At 37.3% G+C, this 17,185-nt stretch overlaps 1 protein-coding gene across 3 annotated transcripts in view; it reads right to left on the minus strand.

Moving 5' to 3' along the window:
* Positions 1–902: 902 nt before the first annotated feature.
* ELP2 (elongator acetyltransferase complex subunit 2) overlaps positions 903–17,185 on the minus strand; it is a 38,467-nt gene continuing 22,184 nt past the window's right edge. For 2 of the 3 annotated variants that reach the window (XM_030231084.2, XM_050971158.1), the window contains 10 exons: positions 14,878–15,066; positions 13,132–13,201; positions 11,444–11,539; positions 11,266–11,323; positions 6,897–6,969; positions 6,311–6,497; positions 4,617–4,738; positions 3,980–4,122; positions 3,336–3,449; positions 903–2,369 (listed from right to left, as the gene is read on the minus strand). In XM_030231084.2, coding sequence (XP_030086944.2) covers positions 2,213–2,369; positions 3,336–3,449; positions 3,980–4,122; positions 4,617–4,738; positions 6,311–6,497; positions 6,897–6,969; positions 11,266–11,323; positions 11,444–11,539; positions 13,132–13,201; positions 14,878–15,066 — 1,209 coding nt within the window. In that variant the 3' untranslated portion in view covers positions 903–2,212. The remainder of the gene's footprint in view (positions 2,370–3,335; positions 3,450–3,979; positions 4,123–4,616; positions 4,739–6,310; positions 6,498–6,896; positions 6,970–11,265; positions 11,324–11,443; positions 11,540–13,131; positions 13,202–14,877; positions 15,067–17,185) is intronic. The other variant, XM_030231085.2, reaches the window with a different exon arrangement.

The following is a 17,185-nucleotide window of genomic DNA, read 5'->3' on the forward strand; positions in this document are numbered from 1 at the left end:
TTGGTTACAAACAGCAAGACCCATGTCATTTCTTGCTTGCTTTGTCACACACACCTCTACCATAAAACAGAACAATCCTTCTTTAGGCCTGATTGCATAAAACAGTTTGTTCACATCTTTGAATGAACAAAGGCTCTTCAAATTTAGCATAAAGCCAGTAAATAGTGATAATATGCATCCAAAATCTTTATGGGATGGCTTTACCTCAAATGTAGCAAAAAGGTAACAGAATGTTCTTTACAAAACTTCAGTTTATCCCATCAATTTTCTCAACTCCATTTTCAGTGGCACCGTACAACAAGCAGAAAACTTCAGAGCGCCAGGTACATTGACAGCAGCTCATTCCTTAGTATTTGTAACATGCTGATTTACATTTTGAAAAGACATGAGTGGATTTATGAGAAGATAAAGGTGTATATTAAAGTCACACCTACTAAACGCATAGCAAAGTGATGTGTGAGCAAAGAGATTATCATACATAAAATATTAATCATGTGTCGAGGTGTCTAACCTCTAACTTAATTGAAAATTTAAAGTGTGTATTATAAACATTTAGACTTAGGAGACCAACAGACTAATCTGGTGCATTTAAAGCTGGAACAATGAATGTGATTGAGTCACCAAGTCCCAGGAGTAATGGACTGGATTACTAAATCTTCTAGTAGCTGATTCTTGTTAATGACAGTATTTCACAAAATAAAAGAGAGGGACAACCTATATGATATTTCATTGTCAACTATACCCAGAAGTGGCCACAAGATGTGCTACTATTGGAAAGAATTGTACAGCATTACCATCAAATTTTAAGATTAAATATTACAATTGGGACACAGAATAAAGACCCATTTTTGGCAGCACTCATGCTTGAGCACTCATGTAAGGAAAGCACTGGGTACCGCAAGTAAAATGTAGCAAATTATCTTTATTAATAAGTCTTTTTTTTATTCCCCTATCCCCATTTTAAAGAATAGTTTTGTTTTTTTTTTAATGGCTGAAAAACAGAAAATAGCAAGCTAAAATACAAAACCTTTCAAGGCATAAACACAAAACCTTTCAAGACATAAACCATAATTACCCTGAAGACAGTATAGCCCACTCTGAGAGAGCTACACTCCTAATCTAAATATCCAATACAGTAGAAAGTTAAACAGAATTCCAGTTACCTCTGCACTGCCAGTTACAGGTAGCAAGCAGTTCTGGAATAACAATTTCACTCTCAAAGTTTAACTAATTTCTAAGTCAGACTTTGGAACCAGATACAGACCTGCTGACGTGAAGTCTTTCTGAAGTACTCTCAGTCTATTAGCACTCTACTTAAATTACACTATGGGACAACTAAGTTAACTTGTTTTCACAGGAGCAAAGAGGGAGTCCTCAAAAGTCAGGAAGAGCCCAAAGGCATTGTAAGGAATGGCTGCCTCCTTTTAGCTCCTGCCTAGTGATATCCATAAGCTTTTCCAGTCTGAACTGTAGAGGACATCCCTCTAACAGTCTCAGAGGTGCCTCTGCTATCACACTCTGCTCAGAGAGGGCTCATAGTGGAAACACCAGAAGATTTAAGTGGTCTCTGAGTTCAGCTTTAAGCTCCACCTGACCAAGAAGTATGAGTTCAGCCCTGCAAAGCAGAATAAGGGAATAAAAGCAAGCAGGCTTGTCCAAGCATCTGAACACAAACTACTCCTTCCAGAGTCAGGTGGCCTCAGACTTGGACCAGAGCTCTAATACACATTCAAAAGCAATTAGAGAAAGTTCCATGTTTAACCCTGAACTCTGGCTGCACATGCCTGAACACACACTGGCAGCACTGGCAGCTAACCACCAACAGTTAACTTTAATAGCAAGAGGAGATAAAAAAAAATCAGTACTCCAAGGGGAATCTCAAGTACAGAAGTACCCAAGTATCAGCAGCTTACCACCTATCCTTCAAGTCACAGCAAACAAAGATCTCTCAGTATCCTCCCATGCCCTACCCCACCTCCCATCCCTCAGTTTCAGGATATTCACCAAACAAAACATATACTTCATATTCCCAGAACTGCAGGATTAGAAAAATATTTGACATTTCAAACTTCCACTAAAGTTGCCTTATTAAGTTACATGTAAGATATTTTACTTTCCACAGCAGAAAATAGAAAATTCAATAATCAAAGTGGCTAAAAGTTGAAATGCAATGCTGTGAATCTGTTTGGCACAAACAGGCCTGCTGTCTTTGCTAAAGAGCAAATCTGTTGACATTGAATATTTTAACACAGTGATCAGCTCCACAACTTGCAAGCTGCAACCACTTGCTGCTGTTCTCATCATTATGTCCAGCTCTGCCTGCATGATGTCTCCAGCATAAGCGCTTCACAGCAAGAGCATGACTTTGGCTGCAACAAAAAGAAATCCATACGTAACTGCAAAATGTTAAACACAGTTGGGCATGTGAGTGTAAACATCAACATTCATGTAATTAGTACTCTACAGTTAACACTACCAACTGAGGAAAAACTGACTTGTGACAACCAGCAGGTATTAAGTTCTTATTAAGTAGGGTCATTAACACTAATGACATTTTTTCCTCTCACTCATCAATAATTCAAACAGCTATTGATTTTCAGTTTCACCACATTAAGCAGGAGGTCAAATATCTCAGTTACTTAGATATGACAGATTTCTGGCTTTTAGCCTGCAATTTCCTGTTATCTGGTGTCTCTTTCCCATTCATTGCAAGCACACACAGGCCAAAGTCACCACCAACTTCTATTTCTGTTACTATCAATGCCAGTGTGTGATAGAAGAACCCAGGGGAGTGCTTCAAGTGAAACATTCCAAGTCTCTCCACAGAGTCTCTCTAGCTGTCACCGCAGCAGCCCCACATCTTGTCATTCCTTTGGTTTCTGCTGGAAGCTGCCCACCAAAGCTTGCTGTCATCCACTCCTAAGGGTTTTGCTGATGTACACAGACAGTGATCCTTTCCACTCTCTCGTCAGTGTTTTCTATCATCATATTCATGACCAAAGGTAAAGGGGTTTTTTTTAAGTAGGCCAACAAAGGGTAATAGTCCTCAAAGCTTTTGCATAGTATGAAATATTTTGGGGTTTACCCCCCTCTGGTTTTTCTTTGTATCTGTTGGAAGGTTTTTTAACACATCTAAGTAACTAATACTTTTATTTCTGGGTTTTGCTTCAAGACATGTTTAAACTTTCAGGGATCAAACTTTTCCTAAAAGGATAACAATTTTAGATACAGAAATAAACTAGATTCATACATTTTATACTATAAGAACAGAACTCCAGCACTGTTAGTTTGAAGAATAATCTTTCATTGCTCCTAACTCACTTCAAAAGACATACCTGTTATCTATCTCAACACCTGTGGTCCAGTCAGCCAGTGTTGGTTCTTTCCCACTTTGCTTCCATGTGTACAAGATAATCTTCCCACTCTCTAAGCCTACTGCAACAATGTATCTACCAAGAGAAGAATTACATTCATTTCATTAGAAATTACAGTAGATAGCTCAGTGAGGTCAGTTCTAATGCAGGATAGAAAGAAGAGCACTCAAGCACTGCTGTTGAACCTTGCCCTTTAAACCAGTATTTACTTTTCCATGAAAAAAGTTAATACATCAAAGCTGCTTCACAAAAAAATTAGCAAAGCAGAAACCTGCTACATATATTTGGTTAGGAAAAAATAAGGAGGTTATCACAACATCAGTCAATATTTTTGGAAGAATTCATGTGTTTCAGGTGTGTTCACGCATCTCTCCCTCCCCTCTCCCACTTTCATTTTTCTCATTATACTGCTTGGAGAAGTCACCATACACCTGAAAAGGTGGATAGGAAAGAAAAAAAAATAAAGGTCATTCTGTTAAAGAATGGTCAAAACAATGGACAGGTAGATTTAGAGAGCTGTTTAGCTACAGGAAACTAGTTGACTAAAGGAATAAATACTAATTTCAGATTAAACCCAAAATGACATTACAGAAAACCAGCAATACCTTCCATCAGGAGTAAGCACACGGCTGATACCAACAGCAGTCACAGAATCCCCAGCATCCAGCACTGTTGAACAAGGCTTGATTGAATCCAGCCCATTCCCTTCAGTAATCACTGACAAATCACACTGGCCCCAGATAATGACCTGTAAGCAAAAGAGTCATCTATGAACTTCCACTCTAATCTTCTTGTAAATTCACGTACAAAAACATAAGGAATAACTTCATTAAAATAACTTCAGGGCACAGTGGATGACCCTAAAAATGGTAAAAACAACCTCTACCTACAGAGATTTGACTTTGTAGGCAGTCTGTCTGATTTCATTAAAGCTACTGACAACAAAACCAGATTCTGTTATGAAAGTTAAAGAAAAACTTGAGACCCATAGAATTATGTGACATATGCTTGTCTTACTGCATGAAAAAAGAAGGGAGAATGTCCAACTGGCAGCCCACAGTCTTGTATATACATATTCAAGCACTTTATTTAGCTTATGAAAGTATCACTGATTTCTGTGCTAATACAAGCAATAACTTTTGTGTATATATAAAATAGAGGCTCATTAGAACACAGTGTTTGTTATTCTAAAAGACATTTAAAACAACCCTGGGCTTTCTAAATTCCTTCAACATTAATTACCTTTTTGTCCCGACTTCCAGTAATAAAATACTTGCTGTCTGGTGTCCAATCACAGGACCAAATGATTCGACTGTGAACAGCGGTATTTTTATCTGTGTATGCACAGCAAGTGAAGACTGGTCCTGGAATAACACATGTAGAGGAAAAAGCCTTGTTTCAACTACTTTACATATTAAAAGCAATTGTTACTCTTACTTTATGTCAGAACTGCAAAAATACTTACTCCACTCATCTTTAAAGCAACTGGGAATACTTAGGACTATATGGTGGTTTTTCCAGCACTTCCCACAGTGCTAACTAACGCCTGTTCAATACCATATCAGTAAGCCCTTATAGCCCTAAAGCAGTAGGAACAGTTCAATCTTCTAAATTGATTTCTTTTTTAGAAGAATTATAGTATAACACCTTCAGGTTATTTCTATCAAGTTTTTTTGAGAACACTGACTTCAGAAGTTTTTAATAGTGCAACATTTACCTTGTGTTCACATTTCCCCAGTAATTTCACTAAAGCTCCTATTTACCAGTAAAGTCCCAACTGCTCAAATCATAATGGTCCAATTGTAAAGATTAATGTGTTCCCAAAGAGACAAGCTTATATTTCAGCTTGTATACAATCAGACACTATATCTGATCAGCAGATCAGTAAATGAGAATGCTCTTCCTAAGTAGAAAAGGTTGTCATTTTGGAGCATAGACTTTAAATAACCACTTCTTGGGATGCCAATAGCAGCAGTTTTGCTTTACACTGATAATGATGTTATTCGTAGACAGAAGGGTTATTGATGAACAGATGAAAAGAGGATTTCCTCTACTTGCTATGAGTATTCATGATCCTTATCCTAAACCATTGTGTAACTACTGTAGACAATATGCCAGGCTTTAGAATAGAAGTCTGAATAGAACAGAAATTCAAGCCAGGATACAACTGGACACTGTCTGAAGGGGCCAAAACTCACTGCCAAGCCTCTAGGAACATTCTATAGAGCCCAGCAGTGTTTATATGCTATTAAGCCAAGAGTGCAATGATAATCGCTTTCTGCACAAGCATCTGTTCTAGGATTCTATTAAAGTGTTCAATAGCAATCTCCTCATGATTTTGCAAGGCTCAAAGTCTTAATGAAAAAGTCAACTGAATCCTTACTATCAGCTCTTTTTCCAGACATAGCCAGTTCTAGTCAAATTAATCAATTGTGTAGGATTATCAGAAAGCCACACCAAAGACAGATTAATCCTGTCAAGAGTCTCAAACTGTCAGGCCATGCAGGCTGGGACAAGGCAGCCTATGCAGGATACGGGTGCAGCACTGAACCTTCCGGCTATGCCTGCACAGAACTCTGCAGTGAAGGTTCTCCTTGACAGAATGCCAATCTGAAGTTCAGCTTGTGTACTTGATTTCAGTAAGTCAAACATACAATCACATGCAGAAGGCACGAGGACTTCATTACATCCATCAATTAAACACTATCTAAAGCCTGATTATATTCTTCTTTGCATTTTAATTTCCTTTTTATGTTTCCACACATTAATTGCATTTCTTAAATTCACAAGAGCCTACAACACTAATAATTCTTCAAAGTTGCAAGCAAAATGTCCATTAAAATATTTTATCAATTCTCTTTCAAATATTTTGCAGCCAAAAATACTGAACAAACTGCCAAGTCTACAAACGTATACATCCACTTCACATATCTTACCTGACTCTGAGGAATTCTCTCTCCTCCACAGTGACCAATTCCTGTCTCTAGAAACAGCTAGTAAAAAGCTGTCATCAGGAGAAAATGCCAGCTGAGTAACAGTCAGATTGTGAAAAGACAAACTCTGCAGTTTCTTCCAAGAACTAGTGCTCCACAAAATAATTGCTGCATGCTCTTTTTTGGAAGCCTGTATAGACGGAAAACAGTATCAGTGTGAATTAATGAGAGCAAGTATAAAAGTCACACATTCCAAAGTAGTAAGACACTAGACAGCTTGTTTTTAGGCTTGCAATCCAGTAAGACCCAGCTCTCCTCTGGGCAGTTTCAACATTGTTTCCCTACTTTCTTCTAATGCTGACAATGTATCAGTAAGAAAACATTTCAGACCTATGTTAGAATTTATCCTTCTAATATCTTCAAATGACTCATACACCATTTAGGAATAATAACTCATTGGCAATCCACCCTCACCTTTGCATGCCAACTGTCACTTATACAAAATCTTTCACATTTTGTGAAGGAAGAGAATTCAGCCCTAGAAATCGAACAGCACTTTTCACTAGGTGGTGCTAGAATCTTTTCTTACCTTACATGCTGAGGCAAGTAGAGTGTTTGAATTATTGCAAGCAACACAAAAAATTTCATATCCATGTCCATATCTGAAATACACATGAAAACAAATTTAACACATCACAATCATTTCTGCAGTATGTATCAAAGTTGTTATATTAATTTAAATCTCTTTTCAAGAATGAAAGACACCTGCCAGGAACTTCTCACCACTGTTTCTGTATTACATCCTAAATAATTTGTTCAGCTTTCAGTTTAAACATCTCCACAAGTTCTTCTATTAGAAACTGGCTACAGAAAAGTCTCTCCAGCCCATTCCACAGTCTTAAAGAATCAGCACTGCAAAAGCCACCCTAATGACTAACAAAGCAGATTAAAGCAGCATTTAATGTAGCCTTATGTTTTTTAAAAGCAATTTTAACACTACCAATAAAAATCATAAGCCACATATTTGAAAACCACTGAAGAAATATGCCAAAAACACACAGTCAAATGATGCCTATTCTGTGAAATACTGCAAGAAGATTTCTGAACTAAGACAAGCATCATGTAGAAAAAGGAAAAAACCTCTGTAAAACCCCCTAAATTTCTAGCCTTCTCCAGAAATACATTTTTTAATCATTCTTCACATGAGTTCTGCTGAAATCAAGCTCACATATCCAGACTGGTATTTAACTAATAAGGAGAAATTCCATACAAACTAACACAACTTAAAATCAGTCACAAAAAAGTTTGGAAGTAAAGTAAAATTGGAGATGTAACCTATCACGTATCAGCTCAATACCAGCTGGTATGATTCCTATGATTCTCCTAGTTCTGAAGAGATAAGCAGTTCCTTAATAAACTCCTTGGTCAGCAGTGTTAACTTCTTACATGGGACTGACGTTCATGGGATTTCACTTGCAGTCAGAAGAGCCTTAAATGACAAATTACTGTCCAGATCTGTTGAACCAAGTCCAAAGAATCATGGCTAGGCATACCCCATCAACAGACTGCCAAAGCCCTGTCTCAAGACTGGGAATATACTGGCTTTTATGAAATGTAACTGCGCCTGGACCTTTTAACAGGGAGAGGGACTGGTGTGTACCCCTAACTGAAAAGTCAAGTTGTAAATTTGAGTGTGCCTTATAATGATGAAGGTACTACTGCATGTCTGATTCTTAATTTGCCACCAGAAGGAGTTTTATCATAATGCTTACTTTTAAATCACCTTCCTGGAGACTGTTTTGTAGAGAAAACCACTGCAAACCAATGTTCTAAAACTAAAAAATATTTATTGTCTCAAAAGTATAAATTTCTTGAAATTCAATGACGGGAAAATAACCTGTGGAACAAATCCTCAGTTGTTTTGGTTTTAATTTCCTAAAAGTAGTATTTGAAGAGCAGTTGATTTCAAGCTTCTGCATGCAATGCTTCTTTTGCTAAATTGAAATGTCAAAATGTAACCATTCTTACTAAATTAACAGAAAACATAAAATATTGTCTCTTGCACAGTTACACGAGTAGGACTATCCTAGGTCAGACCAGCAGCTGTACAGAGCACTGCTGTCTCCAGTAAAGAGAATTAGGCTGTTGGCAACAGGAGATGCTGTTTTAAAAGAGTGTATATGAGCCTTGACAGCACAGGAGCTACAATACAGTCCCATCCTCTGATCCCATAAACAATATCTGATTTCTTCACTACATAGTACACCAGCAAATAAAGGTACACAATGGATAGAAGCAACTGCATGAATGAATAATAAAATATTTTCAACCACAGGCAATTTTGCCTCAGCATTGTACAATGCACAGCATTTTTTAATGCACAGGTAGACTTAATGGACTTTCAAGTGTCCAGACAAATGAATACAGCAATTTTCTAGTGTCAAAAACAATCTCTTCCAACTTCCAAGTGTATTACATGAAATGTACATACATGAAACCTATATATTTATGTCAACATTAAAGCTTTAATCTCAGCATGTTGCATATGAACTCTCTATGATAATTTTCCAAGGGGATAAAGATTAGCATATTCTCACAAGATTTACCATATTTAAAGTTATTATATTATGCAAAAATTCAGCCAGTTCTTCATACTAAAACCTCCTCAAGCAAACACTTTGCAAAACCCAACACTAATCCTTCAAAATTTGGTGTCAAGTTAGAGCTAGGAATACACAAATGTCAATGACAAACAAGCTATTTTTAGCAAGTCAGTGCCTCACACTGTTCTTTTGCTGCTATGGCAACTTGAAATCTACATTATGCGATTTCATGTTACTTCTTTCAAGATTACTCTGACCAAAAAATCTGAAAGTCTACGAATGCTTTACATCTTGTTGCTCTTGCATAAAATGATCTATATCATTAGCTGTGTCTCTAAAACCAGAAAAAACTGCTCAGATAAAAGTCATCTGAAGACTGTCATAAAACGGAGTTATTTTAATGAATGCAGGATATAAAGGCAGATAAGCAGTACTCCCATAGCAGAGTATAAAATATTAATGTCTCACTACACTTTGTGAAATGTCAAAGCAAATGATGAAGAATTTTGGCCTTGGCTCCTTTTCACTACTTAAACATCCCTTATCAATCTACTTATGTGAATGCATTAGCAGCCATAGAATGCACAGAAGAAACAAAGTAACAGAAATTACATAATGTGCAGATATGGTCTAACATCCACTGGCTTTCCTCCTAAAATCATGTTTGAGTACAAACACAGTAACAGAGCTTAAAAGCATTCAAAGCAGATTTACTGCCCAATTGAAGACAAAGATGAACTCCCATAGAACTTCCCCCATGGTCCAATGATTGCAAGCTGCATAGCATTTTCCCAAAGTTTTTTATTTCTTTCCTCACAAAACTGGTAAAGTAACTGTAATGTTCCTTCCTCACAAAAGTGATGACTTTAACCACCAGCAAAGGCTCAACAATCTTCTTGTTCCAGTCTGAGACCCTTTCAGGAGATTCAGATAAATAAACCCACAAGAGATTGAGATTATTCAATTTCTTTGTGCTATACTTTGATACTAAAACTTTAAAGATTTTGAAAATATAGCCTCATGTTACTGGGATCCTTAAGGAACAAATCATGTGACAACATTCATGTGAAAATTGTTGTGAATTTCAGAAAAGGAAGAAAACAGAGATGAAGAATTCTAAAACCCTGCAACCTCAAAATAATTATCATGGCCACGTAACTCCATTATCTTAGCAACTGACAGCCACTCTGTCAGCATCCAATACCCGAACTAGTCTTGTAACCATCTTACTCAACATTTATCACTTTGCTCTACCACTAGACCCACAAGTTTGGCTGCTGGCTCCATCTACTGCACCTTACAACTCTGACAGGAGTTAGGGGCAAGCTCCTCCATTGATGCCTCAGCCTCTAGTGCCACACCGCATCTGCAAGCCTGTGGGAGCTCAGCACATCACTCCTGATGTCCAGAGCTACCAAGAGAACCCTTGGGGGGCTCGGGAGCCTTGGAACGTTGCCAAAAGCACTTGGTGGCTTGATTTTGATCCATCTAGGGATGTGCCACCGATGTATGAGGAGATGGAACCTGTGGGAATCACTCGGGTGTGAATGGTGAAAGGAAGACATAATTATAGGGTAAATCACAGAGTTTGGGGTTTTGGTACAGGGGGGTTATGGAGACAATATGGAGGAATCAGGGCATGTCACAAGACTCTTCTTTCTTCTTCTTGTCATCCATCTCCTGTTGTGGTGCTGGCACTTGTGGATTGGTCTGGGTTGAGGGTGTACTTGGTGACGAGGGTGATAAGTATTGGGGATAAAAAGTAAATATGATATATGTAGTTTTTGTTATAAAAGATGTGACCGCCTTGGGGGAAGGTCAGAGTGCCTTTGGCTGCCATGCTGGTCAGATCCAGGTCAGGCAGAGAAGGGACTTTGTAGATAAGAAACAATAAACAATTCCGAAGACCAAAAAAACCTAAAGTCCAGACTCATCTTTTGAGGCCCAGCGTGCAAGAACCATCCTAAGCGTGTGTGGGAGCAGAGACGGACAGCCGAACCCCATCCAAGCCCACGCCAAGAAGTGGAAAGTAACAGAAAACTCCTTACACAGAGAGACCTTCAGTACAGACAGGAGACAGGGCTTTAAGGAGAAACAACCAACTAAAATAAAACTGTGACACATCAGTTCTAACTGCCATTTTCTTCATTGTTTCCTAATTTTATATATATATATATATATATATATATATATATATATATATATATATATATAATTTGTTTCTTTTACAAGCAATACAGCATACACAAACTCAAATGACATAGTAAAAGAGTTACAAGACTAGGCTACATTAACATGTTGCAACAGCTTTCCGGAAATTTTGTAACAAAGAAGAAAAGGAAAAATAAAACTTACAACTTCTGAATTTCAGGCCATAAGGTATTCTGCAGCAAGTGATCTTCTGGTGGAGGTTCTAAAAAAGATTTGTACAGCCTTTTCAAATTTGATTTTTTCAAATCAGCTAAATAATGCTTCAAGTTTATATTCAATTAACCTCATTCTCTATTACCTATAACAGAGATAATTCTCATACCTGTAAGGATCAAGGGTTGAAAATAAATCTCTGGATACTGATTTGAAATGGTATTAAATGATTCTTCATCCTCATCTGGTTGAACAGCCATATCTCCTATTAAAATAAGGACTTCATTAGCTAGAGAACATACTAGAAAGAAGGGAAAATATGAGGATTTATTATACAAGTAAAAAATACCTATTTTTTTACACGTATTTGAAACTAGGTTTCTCTGCTTGCAGAGTTACAATATTATGAATACTAGAAGCTAGTTATTATAGTGCATATGAGAATGAGAAGGTTTTAAAAAAAAATAATCTAACCTTCATTTTGAAACTGACTTTACTCCATCAGCACAATCTTTCAGAGATTCTTTAAAAGAATTTCACTGAGCAAAGCAGTCACCAGAGTTCAACCTGTGTCTCCTTAACACACCAGTGTTAAACCTTTCTTTCTGTATTGGAAACAGTTTAAGACAAAAATCTCTGATACAAGTAATGAGTTCCTAAATTTGATGTAGGTCACTATATAAAAACCCATATTTGAGCAAGTGTAGCTACAGCTTGCAAACTTCAGCAAAAATGCTGAGGGCTCAGTCCTCAGCTTTAGGCAAAAGTATCAGAGGTAACCAAAACTAGTTAATCGTAAGTTAAAATTCAACTCTGTCCTTCCTTGTGAAGGTATTAAGAAAAAGGTACAGAGATGGGGAACAGTTTCTCCCAGACAGAATGTACCTTTTTGCCAAATGTACCTCTTAAGCACAGCAGTTTCAAAAAGAAGGTACAGAAAAAGCAAAGCAAAGACTATCTTCTCATTCATCCCATCTTTGCTCTCTTTGAAAATGAAATGAGCAACATTCATTTGAGACAACTATTTGATCACCAGGAAGATTGCTCTGCAGAGTGAGATCATGTCTGCAGTGTTCTACCCTAAGCCATCAATGCTGACAGCACTGTGTGAGCAGTGGTGGATGATGCAGAGATGTTCTATTTGTGGTGCTGCTTCTAGTTGGGCCACATGAAATCAATAGAAATTAGTTGTTCTGTGTGTGGGAATAATCTAGAAGAAGGAGGTTTTGTTTCCCTTCTCATTGGAAGAACTCATGAGTTAGCATGGAGAAAAAAAAAACTTTGCCAAAATATATTTTACAAGTTATTTGAAGTACAATCAATTGTTTTTTCTCTACAAATTATTTAGGAAAATTTGGCTTATTGCCACTGAAGACCCTGGAGACAAAGCTTATTAAAATGCTTCCTTTTGTAGATCACACCTTCTGATAAAGTTTTAGGCAGAGAAAAAAAAAAAACAGGTCTGACATAATTTGTACATTCCACTATAGTGCATTTTTACCAGAGGCTTTATGAAAAACCAGATTCCTGGTCTTATTCCAAGTGCCAGGAAAATACTTCTTATCATTCTAGGGAGAATTCTGACCCTCCTTCCCTGTTCCCCCACAATGTAATCTCCACTGGCTCTCCAAGATATTAGCTACTGTTGGCTAGCTAAATCTTTCTTACTTGTGCTTTTTACTTTAAAACACCATGTTTAGGTGCTAGCAAAGAAACAAACACTTTGCATGATTTTATTTCTAGATTCTGAACTTGCAGTCAAGCCTAGACTTACAGACCTAATATGTACACTAAAACAATCCCTTAAATAAAGTTTCTACATGAAACACCACAACCATTATTTCTCACTAGCAATACCTTCAAAAACAGCTTTATTGGATAATCCCAAAGCTGGCACAGTTGCACCTTCTGGAAGATCAGATGACTGCTGAATTAAGGAAAAAAGAAAGGTTACGCACAGATTGTCACGTAGGCTGTGATTTCAAAGGCCACAGCTTGAGGAACCCCTGAGAGTTTCTGGAGCTACCTTTCTAGAGAAGTGAAGGGGGCATTTTGAAAAACTCTAGTCTAGAACATACCCTGGACAAAACAAAGGCCAGTACTCTGGCAGGAAGGGAAAAAAAAACCAAACCAACAACAAAAAAAGCGCTTTTCTAAGGCCCCAGCTCAAGGATTTTCTTCAACACTAATTGCAGGTTTTCTTCCACAATTATATTTATTCTAGCACATACATGACAATTAATCTATTAACTGAGAGCACTGCAGTTTTTAACACAATAGAACTGGGAAATCGTTGTTCTGAAGTGAAATAGTAAAGCAGCATTTTGGAAAAGAGAACAGAGGGTGACTGCCTGTGACCACAACTTGAAACACAGCTCTGTAAATAGTACTGAGATGTGGCTGGAATATATGCCTGTTTAAAGCAGCACAAGGGAAAGACAAAACATTGGTCAGAAAATACTTCCAATTGTATAGGAAAAGAGCAAAAATTTAGAAAGGGTAAGGGAATTGGGGATCTTTGTGTAGAGATAAAAAAAGATTTAATAGCTGTAAACCCACTATCTTATGGTATCAGAAAGTTCAAAGAGAGACTGTTTAACTGAGTTAAATCAATATTTTAGGTGATAGCTTAAAATGTACTTAAATGTTCATAATTAGATGAGAAAATGTATCAGAGACCCAGACAAGCATAAGGCCTCTAAAACAAAAATGGTTCCTCATTAGAACCCAAAGTATAATACAATCCTATGGATTTGAACTGAATATAATCCTATTCAACCCTTTTAGAATATAAAAGTGTTTTCTGGTTTCAGGTACTTTTTCGGGGTAGGCATTTAAGCCACATTAAGAAAAAGCTTCCCCACTTCAGTGAAAAAAAGCTTTCACAGAAAACAATTTCAAGAAAGCTATTTAAAAGCAGCTGTATAATTAGAGCTCATAAAGCCTTCCTCTTTAACCAAAGCCCATGTGAAACACTTTGTGATATGAATCAAAAAACAGCACTCAGAGGAAGAGCCAATAAGAAAAGTCTAAATAAAGTAAAATAATGACATCTGCCACCCTTATAAAAGCACAATGTTATTTGTAAAATGGTCATTAATGCAAATGCTTATGAAATCTTGTGGAATTAAAGCACTAAGCAGCTACTTATGTAACTTCTTGCTATTGAAAATGATTCTGTTCTATCCCAGATATTTCAACTGTTAAATTAAATGGAAAGGCTAATCAATCTCTGAGAAACTGCATTAAAAGCCCTGTTTTTGAGTGAGATACCCAAAGAGCATGCAAGACACTGTACAAAGGCAACTATTTTGAATGAGATCTGCTCTACAAAATGCACACAAAATCAGAATTAGACCTTAATGCAAACAAGGAGCAAACAAAGGATAGCAGCACAGGACAGCTGACATACCCACAACTAAGAATACATATGAAACAACACACATGGAAGCAAGCAGAAGAGAAAGGAAAAACAAGGTTATGATTTCAGTACAACTAATAGAACTTTTACAAAGTTTAGTGCAATCTGACATTTTCAGAAGCATTAACTTATTTTACATCTAACTGGGTTCTCTTTGTGTAGCATTGCTTTAGCATACTTACATGGGAGCAGAGTTTCTCCATTGGGATACCAGTGATGTTACTGAAGTTTTCTATGAAGTTCTTGGGAGCACGGAAAACTCGGAGCACTTTTTCATCTGCTCCTGACACGAACTCAAACCGGCCGATCATTGCCAGACAGCGCAGGTCGTATCCGTGCACTTGAGGCCTGGCAATTTCATGCCACGTCACCTAAAAATGAGCACACACAGCAAAACACAATTCTTAAACAGAGAAACAGTAGAGTTAAAAGTTCCACAAAAGCACCATTCCTCTACTTGCTGAATTTATTAACACAAAGCAAAGTTAAGAGCAACCTTCTACTCATGTGCATTAAACTGGTGCTCCCATATATCAGTTGAATCCTCTTTTTCCACCAAACCATTCCTGTAATTAGTAAACTGTGTCCCTGCACAGATGTGTTTAAGGCACTTACTGGGACTTCTTCATGCTAGACAGCCAGGAATAGAACATTATTTGCCTAAGTAAAAAGAGGTTTGTATCCTACTACTTCCAAGACAGTAGGTCTGAAAGACCTAAGAAAGGTAGTGATAATTATCCTGCTTCCTTCATCTGTTCTTTCACAAAGAACAGCAGCACTGCTGTCAGCAGGCTACAGGTTCCTACTGCCCTCTTTTCTTTAAATATTTGATTCAAGTGAGACCATTTAATAGAAGCTTTGCAAAAAAATGACAAAGCCATATTAGATTCTAAGAGTCATTTGCTATTTCACTCAGATGACACTTCAGTTGGAAAAATCCAGTGCGTACTTTTGAGTTAAGAGCTAGCAGAACCAGAATCAATTGAAATAACTTAGAGTACTTCAGTATTCCAGTGCCTATAGCCAAGACTAGATATCATATGAGTATAAGCAAAGGCAATATATTGACTGTAAACTGCACATATCACCCTAAAAACTCAATTGAGTTTTGAATGTTGAAGATTCTCATAGGACCTGAATTGGAATTTGAGACATCCTACAAAACCTCATGATTTCGTGAGGGCTTGATTATTTTTCAGTGAGGAAAAAAGCATGCATTCTTTAAAAAAAGATAAAATCAAAGAGTGCAACAAGCCCTTCTTACCCTTTACTGGGTACATCTTAGCATACAACATAAAAAACTCAAACCCCAAACAAAGAGAGGGCTACATATGTCATGCAATAAGCTTCTTCCAGAAAAATCAGGATGGAAATTTGCATGACAAATTGAAGCTGATGTTTATCTCTCTTCTCTGATATTCTGATATCAGAACTGAGACTTTAAGAAAGGAAGCTTATTTGCATACAACACTTAATTTCCTTTTTATAGGGAAAAATATGAGCTGTAATACTAACTTTCCATAAACATCTGAACCATCCATTGTGTCTTGTTAAGACAAACATCAGATGTCACCTGTTTTTTGTCACCTAGTAATTTTTCAGATGCTAAACAGTGTGATAAAGAAAGTAAGGCATTTTAAAAGCCTGTGTTATCCAAGTCCATGAGCAGCAGAACTAAAAAACTTTTCCAGGGTTCAGAAGTGCTGAATAAACATCTTCAAATGACCCATTTCTATTCCAACCCTCCGCTTCACCCATCCAAAAAGGATACTATGGCTTTCTCCCACACCTCATGCAGCAGCAAATATTGAAACTACTTAGATTTACACCTGGTCAAATTAGCCTGGTGGCTGCTCTGTGTCAGAACAGGAAGGCAAGGTACAAGAACTCAGTTCATGCCTTATTTAGATATGAAGACTACAATCACTCTGCTAAATCGATTTATTCAAAAGTTTCAGGGTGAGCTGTGCAGGTAAATCACATAAAGATCAGTTCTTTCAGGAGACAGGATTAAAAATTAGCAAGCAGCATACATAATAAAGAGTGGTAGTTCAGTAGGTCACAGAGAAAGTGACATTGACAGCCCTTGAATGCTGCCAATTTACATGATGTGCTAGTCCTGAACTTTGTTTTGTTATATTTAATGTATCCTCCTGAGTGGAGATTAGGGTAAAAAGCAGGGAAGGAAAATGGAAATATCCTTCCTACAAGACAAGTCAAAACGTAGCTCTTGAAATGGGACTGCCACCACTCCTGTGTGGCCTGGAAAAAAGAAATAAAAGAACTGATGGCAAATTCACTTTCTCAGAAACAGCAGACCTCCTGTGCTGGTCTACATTACAGAAGCTTTGATGAGACAGCTATAATAGCCTCCCCAACCAATGGCACAGGGCCTCATATGACTACAGTCAGTCTAGTTTCTACCAGTTTTCTGAATGGAATATTGGTACTGTTCTGCAAGAAAAGGTTTTATTTGTAGAGGAGGAAAAT

The sequence above is a fragment of the Serinus canaria genome, chromosome 2 (assembly GCF_022539315.1).
Source record: "Serinus canaria isolate serCan28SL12 chromosome 2, serCan2020, whole genome shotgun sequence".
In the NCBI taxonomy this organism is placed as follows: Eukaryota; Metazoa; Chordata; class Aves; order Passeriformes; family Fringillidae; genus Serinus; species Serinus canaria.